At 37.3% G+C, this 22,554-nt stretch overlaps 1 protein-coding gene across 1 annotated transcript in view; it reads left to right on the top strand.

The window, feature by feature from the left end:
- LOC107101817 (voltage-dependent P/Q-type calcium channel subunit alpha-1A-like) overlaps positions 1-22,554 on the top strand; it is a gene marked incomplete at its 3' end in the record, with an annotated part of 80,662 nt that overhangs the window by 34,508 nt on the left and 23,600 nt on the right. Inside the window, exons 2-3 of the mRNA XM_015400876.1 lie at positions 14,977-15,082; positions 15,638-15,777. Coding sequence (XP_015256362.1) covers positions 14,977-15,082; positions 15,638-15,777 — 246 coding nt within the window. The remainder of the gene's footprint in view (positions 1-14,976; positions 15,083-15,637; positions 15,778-22,554) is intronic.

Genomic DNA, 22,554 nt, shown 5'->3' with positions numbered 1-22,554 from the left:
CTTGTACGCCTGTAAATCTGAGACACAAATGGCATCACAGGTGTTGGTCCACTGGGGATACAAAAGCTTAAAAACCACCATACAAGCATTTATACTTTTCGACAATCTCAGCCGCCGAAGTATTTCCCATTGTAAGACACAACACTGAAGATCAATTCAGAGCAGGCAGGGGAAGGGATCATAGAGTGAGCCACCAGAGTTGAACTGCGTGAAAACAGTTCGACTAACACGTGGGGTATCTTTGTTTTTTCAAACTGAACTAGCTGAACATGGCCATCTAAATCCTGTCCAATCACAGTACAGCAGTCAGCAGTCAAAAAACCCACAAAATTCAGCTTTTTATCTTTCTTGCAAAAGATAAAAATTATTATAAACCTTTGCTCATGCTACCCATGACATAAATGCACCCTGAGTGGAGAGCCATATCAATTATATAAGAAAATCTTTTGATGAGCATTTACTCTATTAAAGATCATATTTTAGTAAATACAAGTTTTAACCTGAAGATTTTGTGAATGCATGATCTAATGTATAGCAGTGATGTTTTAAATGAACAAGTCTTTATATTTTCTTGTAGGTTTTGGTGCATCTCTAGTTGTCAGCTTTTAAAGATGAGACTCTTTCAATGAGTTGCATAAGGGTGATGCTGCAAACATTTCAGCTTTTTTCATGTTTTTCTTTGAAAGTGTGCTCTCTGTGAATAATTTGTTTGAATATTTATGCATGCACATGTGCATGGATCTAGTTTCATCTGCTTGTATTTTGGGGTTTGCCTTTTTTTTCCTCTTTATTTTCTTTTGTTTTGCTATTATTTTGAAAATTGGTGGAAGCAGTAGCTGGGTTCGTGAAATGAGAGAGCAATGGGTCCGTGTGTTTGTTTTTGGGTACGCTAACTAAGACTGCAAATCAATGCAAGGCTCATTACCATCTGGCAAAATTCTCAGCAGATATCTTATTAAAAAAAAGAAGTGAACCAATAAAACAAAAGGAGCTAAAATAGAAGAGAATCTGAGTAAAGCCTTATTTTGTTTCTAACAAGTCTAAATATAGTGGTGTATTTTGGAGAAGTATGGAGCAGAATTGTGGTAAGAAGAGCAACAGAGCAGATAAAATACCTGAAGCAAAACAGAGCAACAAGAAAAATCTTGAGGGAATATTAATGGTGTAAAGTGTCTGAAAGGGAGGGAATGGTAGGAAACGAAAAAAAAAAAAGCTTGTGGCACAATTTGAAAGATTAAGTGGAGGAATAGATTAAATCTAAAGCTTGAAGATAAAACAGCATTTCCATGCAAAAGAGCTACAGTATTTAAGAACCAAATAAAACATTTAAGTTAAGGAAAATGGCATGAAATGTTTCTATTGGTTTAGGCACAAACGGTCATTCTGTTTATTTTTCATATTTTGTTGTTGTGTGTCTATCTTAGCAAAGTTCTTCTTTACAGAACTCTCTTAAAGTCCGAAACATGGTTTCTGTCTGGTCTTTGTTGACTTTATATAAAGTAACTATTTTGAAAAACAGGAATTTATATTTGGCTATATATTATTTAATTAGTTTGATATAATTTTCAGCAGTGGAGGATCCTGCAAAAAGATCACCCTGACCCTTCTGCCGTCAAGAAGGAGATAGGTGTTATTCCTTTCTTCATCTTTGGCTCAGTTAGCTTTTTTTTTTTTTTTCTTTGTTTGTTTATTTTATTTTGTTGTTATAGTACTAAAATTTTCTCAGACAGAGCAACATGAGCAACCTCATGTCAGATTCTGAGGAATCCACATTTATACTACTTTCAAACAGGGGGTATTTTTCTTAACTTAGAATATTTAAAAGTTATTATTGCCCTGACTTCACAACTATGAGCAGCAAAATTCACTTCTAAGTCGACACGTCATTGATGGAATTAAGTGTTTAACATACTCAAATGTATTTGGAAAAATAGATTCTTACTACTGTTTTATATGAAATATAGGCTATATATATATATATATATATATATATATATATAGATAGATAGATAGATAGATAGATANGATAGATAGATAGATAGATAGATAGATAGATAGATAGATAGATAGATAGATAGATAGATAGATAGATATATGTATGTATAGTCTTACATTGTTGGCGCTTTCAGTTCATGAACTGTTTTTAACCTTTGTTTTCTCTGACACCAGAAACCATTGCCATCTGAGAAAGCCCCTTTAATTTACTCATACCCACAACTTCTAAACATTTCTCGCTATTTGGGCATTTTGTATTGTTATTTTTTTGTACTTATTATTTAGAACATACCTATGTTGCCCTAATATTCCTTCATAATTTCTCCAAATTTCCCTGACACTATGTGGATTTGATCCCCCAGTCAGATTTGGGCATCAAGGGCTATGAAAGTCTAGGCAACTGGGCAAGTGTAGCCCTGCATGACTGCATGGCCCTTTAGACAGCGGCTGTGATTTCCCACACATTGATTTTGAGTCGTGCAGTTTGATATATTATGCAGCTCTACTTTGCTCTGATGCTAACTGTTTTTTTTAACCTTTATTTAGAAAGACTACAGTGAGATTAAAAATGTCTTTTCCAAGGTAGACCAGGCAAAACAATGTTAAATTACTTTATTAAGTAAAGATTCAGTATCGGTCTAGCTTCCTTCTGTCACATGTTGATGTGCCCCTGGTCAAGGCGTTTTACTCCAAAATACCGATCAGTGTATTGATGCATGACTGTCTGCATGTTGGTTTGTCCAACTGACGGACTTATGTAGTGTAAAGCACTTTAAGTCTTCCATGTGGAAAGAAATGTTCTATATTAATTAAATCTATTTACCATTTCAGCGTTTATTCAGTCTTCTATACATTCATGAGTTTTTATCATCTTATCCTGCATTGACAAGCAGCTTCTTGTTCTTTTGTCTACATTTGGCTATATGTTAGCATTGTTTGCTATATATATATATATACATAAGATGAGAACAATAATAAAGTATCCATGTTGCCTTCTGCAAAATATCTAAAATGGTCAAATCCATGAAGACTATGTAAGAATATTTGCGTTTAAAAATTGTTCCTTACTTTCTTTTTCATAAACGTATCTGACTGATCAAGGAAACTAAAAAAAGGTAAAAGAGAGAGAGAGAGAGAGAGAGAAAAAAAGAGTGCTTGCATCACTCCCATAAAGGATCTGACTCTTGCTGAGTCGGGTGCTACACAGTTTCATTTATTTGATAAAGCTTCATTTGGTGTGATTTAAAATCTCCCCTTCATCAGGCTCCCCTAAAGCACAGCCTCAGCGCCACGCCAAAATGCCTCATCAGCTGAAAACATACACACAAACACACCCGGGTGAACACACGCACACAATCACCTTGCCTATTCACAAGCAAAGTGATGCATGTGGACATTTTTCACAGGAACACTTAGGAGGAGGAATTTAAATCGCTGTAGGTGGCTTTGTGGTGGGTTTTTTGTATCGGTCTGGATGGAGGAGGAATTTTAAAAAGGCATATATTTGATGGTCATCATGAATGGATTTAACACACACTTTTTACACTGTTAGTCATTAGTTATTGTGATGAGGTATTTCTCTTAAAAGTGTGTGCTCAGTTAAACCAAAGTACAGGAAACATTATATTTGATTTACAGCTGTGACATTCTGGATTTCTAATAAAAATCAATGAGTTTTCAGTCACTTCACCTTAAAAATAAAGAAAGTTGTTGGCCTACAACTATAATACCGGATGTACTAGACTGAGTTGTCATGTTGTCAGTCAAAAATTTTTGCCATGACTGATTTGATCCTGGAAGTGTGAAGGAAGAACAAAGTGGGCAGAAATGAAGACTTGTTTTTGGATGGGCTTGTTAACACAAAAAAAGGAAAAGAATCTTGGTGTAATCGCTCTTCCAAACAAGGACGATAATAACACATTTATATCCAAAGGAAGCAATCTGGTAAAGTGTAAATCCAAACTTTAATTTGGGATGTTCTAAGGCAAAAATAGAACAGTCGGTGCAAAGACAAACAGGGACAATCAGGCGATGTTCTGTTGTGATCCACTCTCCTTTACATAAACTTGCTCTTCTCTACTTGAAAATAAATGTGTGTTTTTTTTTATCCAAATGTGAGGGAGTCAAGGGGATTCTGTGGGGTGTCATGTGCGGTGACCAGATTTTAAAAAAAGCAAATGTGGAACATCAAGGATGTTTATGAAGGACAATGAGGATCCAGCTTTTTCATCTGTGTTGTTTTGTGACCGACTTTTACAGGGTTGGTTATATATTGCGACCCCCTTCTATCAATTAAAAAAGTATTTTGGAAAAATTCACAATAACCTCTCTGAGTTAAAAACTGTTGCATGGTCTTTGTTGTGATTGCGTTTTGTGTTCTTTAAAGATAAGGGTTCTTAAAGGGAATTTTGATCAGATTTGTATAAAAAACTTTTTACCTGTCCTGTTTTCAGAACATACATTGAAAGAATTTATGCAACCGCTTTTGGCATTTATTTAAAGGGATAGTTCGGTATTTTTGACATGAATCTGTATGGCATCCCCATCACCAGTGTCATGCAATCACACTGACTTACCCCTGGCAGCGTCCTGTGAGCAGAGTTCTCGTCCAGTTTTGGTCAAGCCGAAAGTAGTCCGGCAGGTTTGCTAGACCCAGCGAAATAAAACGTTTCTCTTCCCAAAACATTATGTGTTCAAAAGAGTGATATTTTTGCATCCCAAAAACGTTGTAGTGGAAAAAGTCACACGTCGTTATCACTTGGTCCTATTTTCTCTCTGTTCGTATCAGTGCGCGCCGTCATTCAGACAGCTAGGGCCTACTAACCTGACAACAGCCAGATGCATGTCTCCATGCATCTGGCTGTTGTTGAGCTCGCTGTCTGAATGACGGCGCGCACTGATACGAACAGAGAGAAAATAGGACCAAGTGATAACGACGTGTGACTTTTTCCACTACAACGTTTTTGGGATGCAAAAATATCACTCTTTTGAACACATAATGTTTTGGGAAGAGAAACGTTTTATTTCGCTGGGTCTAGCAAACCTGCCAGACTACTTTCGGCTTGACCAAAACTGGACGAGAACTCTGCTCACAGGACGCTGCCAGGGGTAAGTCAGTGTGATTGCATGACACTGGTGATGGGGATGCCATACAGATTCATGTCAAAAATACCGAACTATCCCTTTAAGCATATTTAGTTACTTTAACACAATTGTTTTATGTCCTACCCTGGTAAAATAAAAAAATAAAAATGTTAAAGTAACTAAATATGATTAAGTAAATGCCAAAAACGGTTGCATTGTTTTTCTTAAGTGTAGTGAGCAGGTTGGTTATGAGGTTTGACACTGGTGCAGCTCTCTGACACTGGAAGCAGCTCTTTTATTTAGAAAAAGTGCCTGTAAATATATATATACCAGGCTATATATATATATATATATATATATATATATATATATATATATATATATATATATATATATAAATAAAAGCTAAGTTAACTGTTCTATTTGTGGGACAGCAGGACAGAGGTGAAAAATTCTGGTTGTCATGATTGATGATTGTCACATACAAATCGGCACATCTGGTTACCATACTGAAGTGTGTGCAGCTTTATTAGCCCTTTGATGCTCTCATGTTTCAAATGGGTGTACTGTGGAATTTACAGTTGAGCTGCTTTATGACCAGATACATTTCTTGGCATTAAGTAATGTCCTTATTGGGTTATTGCTTTGAAATTATATCCACAGTTGTGTAATTTCTGTGGTATTGGAGGAAATGCAGAAAGCATTGTGTGTGAAAGTCACGGCTTATACTGCGCGTGAAATGCGTGGTAACTTTAGTTATTTATGAGGTGATTGAAATGCACATGAAGCAATGATGTAGAAGTGTTATTTTGTTGTGGCATCTTTTTTTTGTTTTTCCAATGCGCTGAAACTAAAGGCTTGTAAGCAGAGTGATGAGCACCAATTCCCACCATTTATGGCTCTTTAAATAAATCTAAGAACATAATTTCAAAGAATGTTTTGAGTTGTGGAAAAGTAAGATGAAGGTTGGGTAACAAAGCTTTGATGCAGTAATAGAAAATTCTTAAAGTTTAACTCACCCTAAAACCGGATTTGTGTAATCACAATATAGATTTTATGCCGAAAATTGACCTGATTTCAATTAAAAATTTGGAACGATTGGGGCTTGCCGTCCCATTTGATGGTCAGGTGCAGATAGGATCGGGCTAGCAGACAACTGTTTCCTCTTTTGTGCAAAATTAACATACAAATTTTTAACTGTAGTGGATGCAAAATGTGGTTCCTCCAACAGTCGGCAGGATTTACTGGGCTAAATCTATACTGTAACTCACATGCGCAGTGGCCGACTTAGGCATTTTGGGGCCCCAGGTGAACTTTAGTAAGGGGGCCCCTCCAAGTCTGATTTATTATCAAGTTGGCCCCTTAGTGTGACATATTATGTAGGGCTGCCACAGCGTTCATGTTGTGAACCAGACAGTAGTTCAGCTGTAGCTTTTGTTGTTGTTCCTCCCATGGCCTTCACAGCTAAAAAAGTTAAAGCTGAACCCCGATCTGAATATTTAGAATCAGAACAGAAAATATGGAAGAGAAGATGGAATTATTGTTGCAATTATAACTCTTTCTACTAACATTAGTAGTTATATTTTCCCAGGTAATTAAGAAACACTATTTATTTGAATAGACTGCATTAATATGATAGTCTGTTCAGTTATTTATGATATATATCATATATATGATGCTGCTGTTAGCAATAAATGCTTTGATTTCCATTAAACGAAGAGCCAGAGATATTTTTTCATTATCTTAAGGTCAGTTAGTAGCTTCCAGAGAAATATATAAATATAATGTTTAAGTTAGACTGTAGCTCAGGTAAAGTCCATCTGCTCTCTGCTCCTCTCTGCGGTGATGCTTAGTAGAGTAAACCTCCACCTCACGTCATGCTGGGTTATTAGATAACCAGTCATAATTACAATTAGATCATTCTGAGTCAGTATTCCAGTTAGAATGCTAACTTCAGCCTGGGTTGATCCACTTCCTCCCTTTCCTTCGCATTCAGTGTATTTTTTTGTGAAGTATAAACACAGCTACCCCTTCTCTTTATGTGCACATTGAAGTCTCTCTAACTTGATTTCATGTTATGTTGGAGCTTTCTGTGATTAAATTGAACAGAAGGAAAACTAATCTGAATACTTTTAATTAGGGATGTCCCGATCAGCATTTTAGGTCTCCGATCCTTATCCGATCTTTTAACCTCAAATCTGATCCAATTTCGAGTCCCGATACGATATTTTCTCTTTAGTAGTGAAATTGATAAAACTCAAATATATTTTGAGCAAGTAACTCAACTTTTTATTAGACTAATATTTGCTCAAAACCGTAACTAGTGGGTACTTTACGGCATTTGACGTAAAGATCGGTGCGACTAGTCAGGTAATGTAGCTGATCTCAGATCACAGGAAAATAGGAAAAGATCGGGCCGATCCGATCTCGAGATCGGGATCGGGACATCCCTACTTTTAATAAAAGTATTTAAATCTGAAATTAATTTTTGGGCAAAAAAAAGTTGCCGTTTTCATTTTTCTTACTTTTTCCACTTTTCTGCTCCCCCTCATGGCCCCGGATCATCTTTCTCTTGTCTGATCTCTCCCACTACTGCTTGAGCTACACACTAAATCTCAGGATGTTTTACCTGAAGGAAAGAATCCGGAGGTTGATGATTTCTATTTTGTCACAATGTTTGTCACTGTTTTGATGGTAAATCTTAATTATTTCATTTCAAACATGCATTAACTAATCCCAGGGGTGCTGCTAGATGGGTGAGCAACCAGCGGGATGCCTCAGTGGTGGGACACCTTGTTGATAGGGGTCCCAAGCGGTTGCCTACCATGCCTACAGTGTATGGTACATTTTCTGTTAGAAACAAAAACCTTACCTCTGTCCAATAAGCTAAAGCACATTTTTTCTCATTTCTGTTTGGGCTAAGGAATCTGAAATGGTTGAAATTAGCAACTTAGTTGTAAAATAAGATCAGCAGTTAGTAAAATATGATTGGTGATTGGCCTGAACTTACTCATGTTTTCCTTCTTTTTAACATGTATCTGAATACAGGGACGGGTGAAATACAGAGACACTTATGCAATGAGCTCTCTGTTTATATTTTGTTGTAATTTCATGCATGCTTCAGTCTATCACCAGGAAGCTGGCTGATATACCCCTGGAAACTAATGATCTTGGGGTCGGTGTCCATTGGTCCAGCTCAACATAAGCCTACTATCAGTACCAAAACCAAAGACTTTGACAAAAAAGGTGCAACTTTCTCCATCCACATGCTGCTGTGTGTTTAATAGACGCAGAGACCACTGAGTCCATTGCAGTGCATCTTTTTATGTCCCTGGGAATATACGTGATTACTATGTCCTCCACCGTTACCATGGTTTCTAACTCAGAACTGCCTTCTAGTGGATATTGGGCCCAACAGTCATGCCAATGTAACAAAGGCTGTAAATGAGGGCAGTTATGACTGAGAATATTAGAAAGAGGCGTCAGACCTATTAACATGCTTAAATGAAGAATGAATGTCTCTTCAGTGTCTCCAATTATTAAGTGACCTCTTGTTTTTGAGATTCATTTGTAATAAATAATTTGATCACTACATATATGCTTTGAAATCTTTTTTTTCTTCTTGGATAAACTTTTTTTTTTTTAAAGCATATATTCTTTGTAACCTGCAAGACGAGGAGGAGAAAAGGTGTGTGTGCGTAGGCGAGTGTGTGTTTGTAAGAAGGAGCGAGAGGTCAGTATATTTGGCAGTGTACAGCCTGCTTTTGGCCATTAGAGAGCTATTTTAATTAACAAGAGAGGGACTTGCACACATTTTTTGCAGCGCTCACCAATAATACAGTTGCCAAATATTTCTGTGTTTAATTGCTTTTGAGTCGACCTTTCTTTTCCCGTCTCCTATCAAAGAAGCTACTGCAGGAACGTGAAGAAATGAGGAGGAAAAAAAGAGATACATCACAGGACTGCTGCCTCTTGCTTTCAGCAGGTTGTTAGGCCAGCAGAGTGTGTGTCTACTGAATAATGAATGTTGTGGCAGACATGTCCTCTCAGAGAGATATCCTCATAGGCACACTGAAAAGTGACCCACAGAATGGTTTTAAAATACAAAATAAAGGAAAATAGTAATATGTTTTCAGCTTAACTTGTTAATTGAGAAGATAAATTGCAATAAAAAAAATTTTTTCTCATGAAAAATCTAAACTAATATGCAACTAACATAAGAAATTTGCAGGGCCTCTTCCCAGATTGTGGGTCATCCTTTATTTCCTTTCTAAATGGCAAATCTTGCAGTAAAGAAGGGGATATACAATTCCAGCTAAATAAAAAGAAATATGCAACCACTGTTAGATGTGTCTTTTATAACGTCTATGCTGGCCAAAGATCTGCTAATCCCCAAAACAACTTCCTTGGTTATTTATTCCCTAAAAGAAAGGAAAATATGTTTAAACTGGCTAGGGTGATGCTCTCCACATTTAATGAATACAAATGTATAAATATATCAATGAATTAAACTATATAAATATTAATATCTGTCCTACCCATATTTCAGCCCTGAAGCTCAATCTCAAAGTGTTGTTCAACAAAATTAAAGTTATTCCATCCATTTTTATAACAATACTAAAATAAAGCAAGTTTTTTGTGTTTTTTTAGAGTCTCAGGGGATTAGATTGCATTTCCAAAGCAAGAAAAAAGTGGTTATGTTTTCTTTAATAAAATGCATCATTCCTATGTTCAGGATCACACACAAAATCAGTGTTTTTCTTCTCAGAAAAAAAAATTACACGTACACACCATGCATCTACATGTATTGCCTATTTTTCTTGAATTACTTCAATGTGGGACTATAACATTTATTTGTATTCTAATATATTAAAATCTATTTGCACACCCCATTTCAGGCAGGGATTTTATTTGCAAGATTTAGCATTTACAAATTTAGAATTTCTAAGTTGAATTTTGAAGTAGAGATATGTTCAGTGTTTTGTAAAACTTTTACCAAATACTGATTCTAACTGATTCAGATGTCTTCTTAAGAACTATGATATAAGTAGATAAAAGAAAAGCTTCGAGAATTTTTTTTCTATGCTTCCTGCAATGAGCGATCATTAATTATTTACGTTAGGAGCAGAGGCAATGTACAAGGGTGTGTAAGAGATCAGTTGCTGTAAAACAGGCTTTTACTTTTTTTTAAATCTATTTTATTTTAAAGGTAATCATTTTTATCAACCTTTAGTATGTCCTAATAATCAATAGTGTAGTTTGGGTCCTATCTGCCAAAAAAACAATAATGATAATTTCTGCATTTCTATTTGTATATATGAAAATGTATTTCTGACTTAAACTCTTGCATTTTGCAAAAGCTGCAAACATTTCTTAATCTACAAGTAAACAGCTTAAAGCTTAAAAAAGTCTTGCTCTCTCTTGCTTTCTCACAGCCTGAAATTTGGGTAGATACTGTACCCTTTAAAAAAAGCTTCTCAGATATTATTATATTATTTTAAACATCTCTCATGTACTAAAAGTAGACAATTTCTATCATTTAGTGACATGGAGAATGGGTGTTTTTAGAGTAGTAAACTGGTGTCAGTTAATGTGTTGCATTGGAAAGTGACTGGATTCTTGTTTTTAGTTTTCTGAACAGTTGCCTGATCAAGGTTAAAGTAGTCTGATTTTGGCTGCCAACAGATTTTTTTTGTGCTTTTCAATTGCTAATCTTTATGAATTAAGTCTTGTACAGAGCCTATGAGAGCAGCTTTAAAGCTTATGAGAGCAACTCTAATCTTAATTGACAACTACTTATAAAGCTCTTTATTTATAATGTTCTTTACTAAACTTAAACGACCTAAATTAAAATCTTATTGGTTAACTCTAAATATGTTGACAGCAACTGTTACCATAAAAAACAGGTGGTGGCAATAATAATCATACCCTGTTTTTACTCTTCAGCCAGAGAGCCAGCTGAGTGTTGATATTAGTTCACTAAAAGGGAAAGTTGTTACTCAGGACAATATATTGAGCAGTTGTTGAATATTACTAGCACAACTCAGAACCTTACGAAAGCAACTCATTCCTTTGATCCAGTTAAACGTTGTTACGGACACAAACATGTAATAACTAGTGCTAAGCCCCTGTCACACCTTGACAATTTAGACCAGTGTATGCCTGACATACTGTACAACAAATCTAGTAAAAATACTGGCATATGTTGGATAAGTTATGGGTACTTTGAAGAATGCTGAAATACGCTGGCACACATATGACTTGTGTCAACGATCAGATAACTTACCTGGTGTTTTCCAGCATATGCTCATAGGTGGGCCAGGTAAGTTACTTGTTTGTTGATATAAGTTAGATGTAAGTTACTCATAAGTCATCAGGTCTAGCTTATCTTAAACATATGAGTAACTTGTAAATAACTTATGTTTAACTTATCACCAACTTATATCAATGTTTTGGTGTTTTCGAGTCTCGTTGTGCGTGTTTTTCTCTTTTAGTTTTTGTGTACTGTTTTTTTGTTTTTTGGTGTGGTTTGGGGTTTGCAGGCGTATGTTCTTTGTTCTTCTTTATCCTTTATCCTCGGTTGTGGGTTGAGGTTGGTGTTGTGTGTGCTGGCTGCTTTCTGGGTTCAGGGCCACGACCTTCCTCGTTGCTATGTTGCATCTTTTTGGATTTGTTGCTTTTTTTCTTTTTTTTTTTTTTTTTTTTCTTTTTTTTTGTTGTTTTTTTGGTGGCCGGTTGTTAGGTTCATCTCGTTTTCTAATGCGTTTTTTTTATGCAGGTCGGGCTCCTCCGGGCGCATCGCTGCTCCCCCCAGGACTCTGGCTTGTGCACCATTTCATGGGCATACGCTGCCGTGCGTTATGCATAAGTTAGGCTGTCATTGGACATAAGTTCTGGACTCGTTATGATAACGCTATGTATATTCCCAAGATTGAAAAAATACATCCAAAGTTCAGCGTATGCCAGCGTTTTAGAAGATTCAGGCCTAATCGGCAAGGTGTGACAGGGTCCTAAGCGAGCATAGAGGAAAGGTTTCATTAATATTAACCAAGAGATCAGACGGGTTAACTTACAGTGGGTATCAAAAGTTATCAGTGCTTTTTATGCTAGCGGCATCATATGGACTTTGACTAAATTCTTTTTCAAAAAGATGCAGACAGAGTTGCCAGCTTGTATGTTGCTCTAAAGCCACGGGAGGAGTTGTCTCTAACTGGGAGGGTAGACATTTGCTTCTTGAGTGCAGAGAAAAGTTATCAATTCAGTAACTAATTTAGGACCAAAAGTTGGTCATTTTGAGTAGAATCATTTATACAAATGAAATGAAACATTATTTTGGTATTGAACCACTATGGCACTATACATTTTTATCACTGGGCAACAGTAGGATGCAGGAGATTGTCCTGGAACTGGAGGTTTGCTGGTTCAAAACCAGTTGTGCCTGTGTACCGCCATTAGTAGGCATTTCACTGCCTACTAATGGCGATCAGAGGGACTTTTGGTCCTGTTGTTACAATGAAGCTTACCACCATCATTATGTGAATGTGTGGGAGAATAATGGAATATAGTGTAAAGTTTAGATTCCCTCAGCAAAACCTGCAGTAACTGGCGATAAATTAACATGATATTTGGGCATTTTTCAGCTTTCAGCACTGTGTTTCCCACATGCACAAGTGTGTACATTGCTTTTGCCAGCCAGCATGTGCCATGCAGTTCAGCCTTGTCTTGTTAGTGTGCACTCCCCTGACCAACCTGTCTCATCCTCTCACATCAACCAGCCTCTTACTCCTTGCTTGCTCCCACAAATATACACCAACTCCTGCTCAGTCCGTCCTCCGGCCATAGTGTCTTTGTCAACGTTGCATCTGGTAAACACGACAATAGACACGTACTCCTGCCTCAAATAGGCAGACAAACATGCAAGGAGACAGACACACACATCCAGACTAACAGGATAATCACCGGACAATTAGGCACATGCTTGATCTGTCTGGATGTATCCAGTCATCGTAGGCCCTCCAGCAGCCATTATTCAGGCATGAACACACACAGTTATATGGTAATACACACAAACATGTGAATAGCACACAATACCTCGATGTACACTTTGCTGAAAGGTGTACATTGAAACGCTGTTTGTGACATAAGTCTGACCTGTCTGAGTCAGTGTATATTTTTGTGTAATAATTCTAATCTCACTTGTTGTACCTGACTGGTTTCAGTGGATTTTCCCTTTGTTTTAAAGATGATAAAAACATTTTTTATTTTTGATTTAAAAAAAAAATTATTGTGCCTCATATCTCTAGTCTAAGATAATGATTTGACAATAATTTTGTCTCATTGGATCAATATACATAAAAAGATATTTTCTTGTTTATCAAGAGTGTTTGGTCCTGATGTTGTCGGTCCCCACAAGAACCACCGTACAGAAGCAGGGAAAGCCAGACAGATTCTTTGAGCCACCGGCCCGATATAGTTCAGGGACAGTGGCATCGCATTGATGCAAGAGTTTTTAAAGTATTATATCTGGCTGGAAGCAAAGCTCTGTACTTTGTTGAACAGAAGATGTCTCGCTAGCTGGCAGATTCTTATATTTTTTCTCTTCATAATGGGATCAATCATTAAATATCTTTAGCGGTGATATCATAATGTTTTTGCATGTGAAGACTCAATTTGGCTTTTCTTAATTAAATAAGATAAAAAATAGAGCTAAGAGTTATAGTAAAGATTTTAACCTAGCTTTAGCATCTTGTATTTTACGGAACATGTTAATACATGTTAGTACATGTTAATAGGGGTATGTATTGGCATGTGCGGTACGATACGCAGGGGGGCCGCCAGGAACGGGGGGGGCCCATGAAAGGTATTGATATTGATATTTATGCAATCTTTAAAACTGCTATGAAGATGCACTGAAGAGTATCGTTTACTTTTTGAATGCAATTTTTATTGTAAAATTTCTACAAAGGAAAATGATCAGAATGTGAAAAAGGGGGTTGAAGAAATGGAGCATCTGTTTACATGATGGAGGGACAAAGATAGTTATTTAATATTCATATCGAGCTAAACGTCTACTGGCGTTTAGCTGATGTGAGGACTACAGCGTGTTCCTGTTGCCTGGTCTGGTTGATAAAGGTAAATTCTCAGCTCTATGACATTTCTGGCTTATTTACAGACACACAATAGGCTTGTTAAATGCTAGAATAATCCTGGTTTATTTTTTCTTGAAAACTAAAAACGAAACTCAACCAAATAAAAAAAAAAACTTGCAATCATGCTCCATTTCAGACAGCAGCATCATTAATGATGTGATTCTCCTCTGACATTGAAAAAGAAAGAAAGACTACGTAGTTGTACCCAGCAGATAGCTGTCTTATTTTAATCAACAGGTTAATAATCTATCGATAATTTGAACTATTACGTTAACAAACCTTTCTGAAAAAAACGAAAGGTGGGAAAAACTGGGTCGTGGGATTGGACGCCTTCTCCCTCTCTCCTCTTTCTCCTTCCTTTCTGTTCCTGTTGGAAACCCAGACTTTGGGGTGCTGCATTTTTTTAGCCGTGGCATTTTTACCACACTGCTGCTTATTTATATATATTTTTTTTCTTAATTTGTTTCTTTTGTTATCACTATGTCACATGACCTGCACGTGGCATTTAAGCCCCAGTACAAGCGAACTGCAGGTGAGAGATTGGAGACCTGATGCAATGAAGGACATGAGGACCAAACAGTTTAAATTAACCAGCTTTCTGCCCATATGTCTATTTTTTTTGTCATACAAGCATATGCTTTTTTTGTTTTTGCAGAGTGAACCATTAAGTGTGCATGCAGATGTAGGGTTAGGGTGTGTTTGTATCTGCCTCTGTTGTTGGTGATATTACCCTTAACTCCAGCTGTACTCCATTTGAATGGATGATCCTCACCACCATCATAGCAAACTGCATTGTCCTAGCCCTGGAACAGCACCTTCCTGATGGAGACAAGACGCCATTGTCTGAAAGACTGGTAAAACAACCTCCGCACATGCATGTGATTTACATACACACCCCTTCTGCACACAATTATTGTATGCAGTTAAACTTAAAAGAGCTGCAAACACAGAAACAATAGAGATAATAATAATAGAGAATGGAAGCACATTCAATTCAATTCAGTTTTATTAATATAGCGCCAATTCACAACACATGTCACCTCAAGGCACTTGACATGACATTCAAATGATCACAAGAGCATAAATGAACACATGTGGTAGCACTGAGAGACAATGATGTCGATCTATAAAGAGGATCACAGCTACAGCTATTTACTGCATATAAAATTGATTTATCAAATTGCTGTGTGCAGTGTTAATTTATTTTACAACTAATTTTTTTCTTTTCTTGTGATGTATTGTGTTTTATAATGAACATGTGCATTATTCTCAAAATTCTTTCACTCTTTAAAATGCAATTGTTTAACATTTGTAATGATAATAATCGTTTCCATCTATCCCTCCTTACCAGAACAATATGTTTGTGCACAAACCTAACTTTCAATATCTTCCTTCTTTCTCTCCTTTAGGAAGAGACAGAGCCCTATTTTATAGCCATCTTCTGTTTTGAGTCTGGAATCAAGATCCTTGCTTTGGGGTTTGCGTTACATAAGGGCTCCTATCTAAGGAATGGATGGAATGTCATGGACTTTGTGGTCGTCCTCACCGGGTAAGTCCACAGCAATGCAAGCAAACTTGCTTTATATTTATATTATTGTGGATCTAGTCTAATTTTCTGCTGCGATAATTTACCTTTTTTTTTTTATAAAGAACTTGGGTTAGTTGTCACGTTCCCTGTTATGTCTGTTTGGTTCAATTAGTATTTTTTTTCTTTCGTAAAGGGAAACATCTACCAGTTGTGCTCACTGCTGTATATTGGTGCAACAGTTAAAGCAAAAACTCTAGATTTCATATTTAATCATTTTGTTTATCAAATGTTTATCAGAGGTTTTAATCTCCAAACAGCTTTCTATTTAAATGCTGCAATGTTGTTTATTTCATTGTTATTCTAAGTAATTCTAACTTTGGTTTCGGGGTTGAACCTCATGGCTTTCTCTGTTACCAAACAGACTTATGCCACAGCAGAGGTCTTGTTTGACAAGGTGTGCATGTGTGATCAGGGCCACTCCCGCCCTCTCAGTCACTATCCTCTTTAATGAGGATGTAAACACACACATACACACACCAACACACACACACACGTACAGAGGGGCTGGATCAGAGCCTCCCTGCGGGGAGCAGCAACCAGGGCAAAGTGAAATGTCACTTTTCCAAGAAAAGGGGATGCTGGTTTGTTGTCGTGGCAATAGCAGACAGAAGTAAAATTTTCTCCATCCCTCTTTTACCCCTTCGCTACTGAGTGCTCACTTTAAATTCTGACCATCAAGACGATCATGTAATGTCAAAGAGTCAGCTTTTAGCAACGTTATCATGTCAAACTTTTCCTTTTTAGAAGAACTGTTAAATTAATGTTAAGTTGCTGTGTTCTTAGGCTCTTTTTCTCTTAGATGTGGTGTCATGTTGCTCAAAATGCCAAGAATATGTAGAAGTGTATGAAAGGTATGTTTTTCATACCCTTTGCACCTTTCATGTATATTGATGGATGGATGGATGGATGGATGGATGGATGGATGGATGGATGGATGGATGGATGGATGGATGGATGGATGGATGGATGGATGGATGGAAAGGCCATGTAAGCCCTCAGAGAGCAGTGAATCCCCTCGTTAGAGTAGCAGTAGAGTACTACTGCAGCTAAATAACAGAGGAAGGAATAAAGGAGAAGGAGGTAGAGGGAGGAATCACGTGACAGCATCTCTCTGTTCCCCTGGGCTCTGCATAACAGGACAGAAAGAGAGAGAGGAAATACAAGAATTTCTTTATTTGCTCTTTTTTTCCTAATAGACAGTATGGAGGACATGGAGCAGTTCAAAGCCAGAGACTGCAGAAGGAGCAAGAGTGATGGCTGTGGGGACAGGGAGAGTGAGAGTGATGTATGGTGGAAAGGAAAGAGAGAGGTTTGGAAGAGGGATGGGAGGAGGAGGAGAAGGGAAGGCAAAGATGGAGATGGAACAAAGGAGGTGGGGAGAGAGAGAAATGAAAAATGCAGAGAGGGAATGAATGTGTGTGTAAGCGCTGCAGTAACCTGCTTTCGTCAGCCCTCTATGATCAATCACTCAGCGCAGCCTATAAAACACACACACTGCTGGTTCCTCATGGTGGATACAAACATACAAGTGAACGTGCACACCATCTTTCTTTAGCCATTTAAGTGTACGTACAGGATTACTGTCCGGCGTCTAGACTGGAAGTTACACTGACATGGCAAACCACTGTTTTCAGTCATGCAGAATCCTTTATAAACAAAGATATAAATACACTCTAAAAGATTTCTTGTGTTTATAGATCCAAAATCAGGATGTTATTCTTCATTTGCATGTGAGCTGAGCTTTGGATTTGATGCATTTCTTTTAATATTTATACCTTTTCAATGGGTTAGGAGGTGGGGAGAGAGAGAATTAGTACCCTTTAGAATTAGAACCAGAAGACAGTTGTTGGGATTTTACCTGCCCTTCATGCAGTGAAGTGCAAATATTTTCAGTCTTGGTTATTCAAAAATATTTTTTTTCAGCTCATTTCATTTTAATATTTCTTCTGATGCTCTGAGGATGAATTCACTAGAACTTAGGGTTGCTGTAGATTTGATTATTATCAGTTGGTCCTCAACCCTGCTGAGCTGTCCCTTTACCATGAGGCATTGCATGACGGACAAATGTTTGAGGTATATAAACTTAATTTATCATGATAGAATGGTTTTGGGTCTTTTTTTTGTATGGGCACATAATGTGATGATACCCCTTTAAAACATAAAACATGGACCAAATTAAACCCTAGACACTAGCGATTCCATTATATTCCTCATAATCTTTAACAAAGCGCTGTTACATGCTTTAAAGGTATTTAACCTTAGAATTTTAGTTTAGTTTCAGATTGCAGTGTTCATAGTGTCAGTCTTTTCTCACTCTTAACATCGTCTCTTTTGATTTCTAGAAGAATGCGTGCTTGTGTAGTGTGAGTCGTGACTGTGCGGGCCTCTGACAGTGTTGCAAAGTATTTGCGCCGCTTGTGTGTATGCACGCACGTGTGCTGACTTCATTCTTGGCAAAGGTGCCAGTGAGAGAGACACTTGATGGGAACAAGAATTAATGAGAGGATGGAATAAGAGCAGACGGTATGCACACAGAGAGACACAGAGGCAGAGAGGCTGAAGTATTTAGTATTCAGGAACGTCAGCACATTGATTTTTATTTGCCAGACAGTGACATCACAATGAAATTTAATCATTTAAAGTAGAGTCGGGCCTAGTCAATCAATACAGTTATACAAAAGATGTCCCTACTACTACTCTACCCGTTGTTTTACTAAGAAATAGTCCCAAAATTGGCACCTGTTAGCTCTCACCCATGAAGTGTATTCAAACTAATTTTAAGTATTTGCACACAAAACTATTATGAATAGTATCTAAGAATTTTTTTTTTGTTTCTTTTCAAATAACAGAAATTATATACATGACTAGCAGTAAAAACTTCAGATTGCAAATTCTGAAAAAACCCTGCAAGTTTTAAAGTAAAATCGTCCATCTGGTCATACATTAGTGTCGACAAAGCCATCAAAATTAGTGTCATGCACAGTATGTATGACTGACACCTTAGTATTATATCCTCTGTTGTTCTCTAGAGCTACTTTACATGTTTTGCATGATCGCTTGTTAAGCATCCTGCTGTTTTTCCAAATAGCAAAATGGATCGGCTTAAATTAGGTGTCATTTAATGGTTATGTAATTCCAAAATCTGACCTCCAACATGCAAAGTGAATTTGAGGCATCATAAAAGGACCCTCTATAAATAGTATCGTCAATTATCAGGGATTTTGGTGCACACTATTTTTATTTGGTGTCAATTAATGTTCTAGCTTACTCAGAGGCAAGTAGAAAAAACATTATCGCAAACACTATTTCATGTACCGCTATGTGAGAAATAAAGGTGAGATAGCTAGAGGTAGACCAGTACATTATCTGTTAAATCTTTTCTTGGGTCGATACATTAAAGCTTTCAGCAGCCATAAACTGGAGATCACTTGAATCAAATGCATTTTTGCTCCCTCTATTCGCTATCCATTCTTAATGTTATGTTTGATTTATTGATAAATGTTTCCTTTTTTTTTAATAGAAAGGTGTGTAACAGTTTTTGGCAATGTGTTATTTGTGTGTATATTGGCTTTATAAATTGGGCCAAAAGAAGTTGCAGCATCCATCAGGAGTCTTTTAAAAAGATGTCAAAGAAATCGACATCAGCCTTAAAGGAATAGTACACCCAAAACATGATTAGCCTTCATTTTCTACTCACCCCCATGCTGAACAACACCCTGGAGTACTTTTTTGATATCTCAAATGCATCTGGAGATCTGGGAGGCTTCTTGCTGTCTGCTGACATTCAAATAATGGAGGTCTATTGTGCCCGAGACAGAAAGGTCCATAAAAGTCCACAAAAACGTGTCAATATTCCTCCATGCTGCTCGTCCAATGTATTCCAAGTGTCCTGAGTGGGTAGCATCCAGAATTTACTCGAAACGAAGTAATTTAGAATGTTTTTAGAGCATAAACAGTAGTGTATAGTATTTCCTAAAAGCGCATTCACCAGTCTACGGAAACCGCGGCAGACCAAACCAGATGAAAGTGCGCATTCAGCTCGGCAAAGAACTCCTGCTCTTCCTCAACACTGAAGTCCTCAGACATTTTTCTTTCGTTGTTTCTTTCTTTGCACAGGTAAACAGCACATTTCTTCTTCTACGCTTGCATTATCAGCAGAGCAGACGCTGAATGCGCACTTTCATCTGGTTTGGTCTGCCGGCTTCTGTAGCGTCCTGAACGCGCTGGCGCGCGCTTTCAGGAAATACTATACACTACTGTTTATGCTCTAAAAACATTCTAAATGACTTTGTTTCGAGTAAATTCTGGATGCTACCCACTCAGGACACTTGGAATACATTGGACGAGCAGTATGGAGGAATATTGACACGTTTTTTGTGGACTTTTATGGACCTTTCATAAAAGTTTTGGGTGTACTATTCCTTTAAAGAAACGTCTGTTGGTAAAATTCTTCTGCTGGGAACTATTACATGATTTCTTTGGTGCATGTTAGATTTGTCCACTCATGTAAAATAGATTATTTAAAACCTTTTAACAAATATGTTTCCAGCATATTTCAGATCGCTTTTTAAATACCGTAAGATATCTAACAGTTGCTCTCATTTTGACCACAACATTGTTGATGTTTAAGTTAATAAGTAAAAACCCTCACAGCTAAATTCTACACCTAACTAGGATCCATGGGACTTTGTAGTAATATTTCCCTGGCAAGTTTGTCAATACAAATGCTATTAAAAGCACAATAACACAATAAGATGATTAAATTAGATACAGTTATTTGATGGAAGGGAGGGAGGACAAGGGGTTTACAATATCCTGAGTCAGTGTTGCATCTGACCACGACACTAAATGACATCAGAACCTAGAACAGGTGGAAACAGGAACCTCTGACTCACAGCTGGGATAAATCACAAGTTATGCTTCCTTCAGCAGAAGCCCAGATTTGGCCCGTTTCAAATAGGTCTTAATAAACGACGTTTATCAGCTGCACTGCATCAAGCCATCATGCTAAACATAAACACAGTTGGGACTGAACCAGTAGTTATACTTCTCTGTTTAAGTGTCTTTATATTGGCTGTCATGGAGTTAGTGAGGCATATTTAAATATACACACTGGTATGGAGTCATATATTTAAAACAAACTGGAAGGCTACCAGACAAAGGGAATTGGGTTCCAATAATCAAAGAGAAGAAGAGAGGAAAACGTCTTTGTTGAAAGTTGTCCTTTTGCCATCACTTCCATTATCATTATTGCTCTGCAGTCATTTACAGCCTTATGACTCCTATAGTACACCCTGCAACTTAATGTCCTGCAGGGGATATGCTGCTTTCCACGTCACAGATTTTAAAGGTGTAAGCATTGTAGTGGTTATTTGATTGATGGCATTCAGAGAAGTCTGGAACGTATGGAAGAGTAGCATCATTTTAGAGTGTGATATTTTATCGGTTTATTTATCTTTTCATAGAAAAACCTCCAAGTGTTACATCATTTACACCATTAGTGTTTGGGAATGGAGTGTAGAATTGGGATTATTTAGAATCAAAATTAGGTTAATGTAAGTATTGTAACAAAATTAATAGATATGACTTTTCTTCTACCTAGACGGTCACAGTCACCCAGACGTCTTTCCTGTCTTCATTTAAAGGTTACAGTGGAGGATTTTCTTTTTTCGAGTGGATAGTTAAATTTAGTGTTCTTCCTAATCGTCAATCGTTCTGGTGATATGTCTATGTAAGGCCATCCTGCGTGCTCGTCCCCAGTTAGCTATCATGTGCACTTTCAGGTGTGTATGTGTGGTAAGCTACGGTTTCAGACAGTCATTGAAGCTCACCTTTCTCACCATAGGTTCTTTGAAAATGGCAGAGGGTCGTAAGAGAAAAAGGGTCCATGAAGTGTATGAGAAGAAAAGAAAGGCTTTAGAAGAGGTAGATATATCCCAGAATGTTTGCACTGAGAGCTCTCCTTGCAAAGCATTATGGGATTTGCTGTCACTCCAGCTCGCTGTCACAGTAGGTTCTCGCTACACGGCAGCGGCGACTAATAACAAAGATGGCACAGGCACTGCGCAGTAGAGGAGGAGTTATGTGACCAAAAGCGAGCGAAAAGTACTGATCATCTGTCTGAACTGTCAGTTAACTGAGTTCAGAATAAAGTCCACTATAGAGTCCCCGCTCTATATAGTGATTTAGGGATTTGGGGGTTAGAGCAAATGTTTGAACACAGTAAGCATGTAGGAGCTATGAGAACAGCAACTTTTAAACAGAGCGTGCACAAGGAAAAATGGGCTTGTGCATGCGTTTAATAGGTGTTCCCTCTCTTGGGTGCAGGTACAGGGTTGTGCATGTACCTTTTTTTTTTTTAAAGTGGAGAGTGCGGGTCTTTTTAAAAATTCACGAAAAATCCTCCACAATACCTTTAACCCTTAACCTTAACGATAGCCAAAATGTATCTTTTTTTCAGATTCAGAACTGTTGATGTATTCTTAAATCTGTATGGGCCCACCCGCTGCTACTTTGGATTCTCTTAGATTTTCATGAATCTTAATTGCATTATTTGCTTCCAATTTGATTAATCCTTAATATTTTAGAGTTTAGTGTGAAATATTCCTCATGTCAATGTGAAACAGCTTCTGTTTGACGTTTGACTGCAATTTTAAAACAAGCAGTTATTATCTCTATAGCTTATTAGACAAGGGGGAACTTTTTTGTGCCCAACATCTATGAGAATCAATGGCTTCT

Source organism: Cyprinodon variegatus, unplaced genomic scaffold (assembly GCF_000732505.1).
Source record: "Cyprinodon variegatus isolate N-32 unplaced genomic scaffold, C_variegatus-1.0 Scaffold1158, whole genome shotgun sequence".
NCBI classification, from domain to species: Eukaryota; Metazoa; Chordata; class Actinopteri; order Cyprinodontiformes; family Cyprinodontidae; genus Cyprinodon; species Cyprinodon variegatus.
This window is presented reverse-complemented; position numbering and strand designations above follow the sequence as displayed.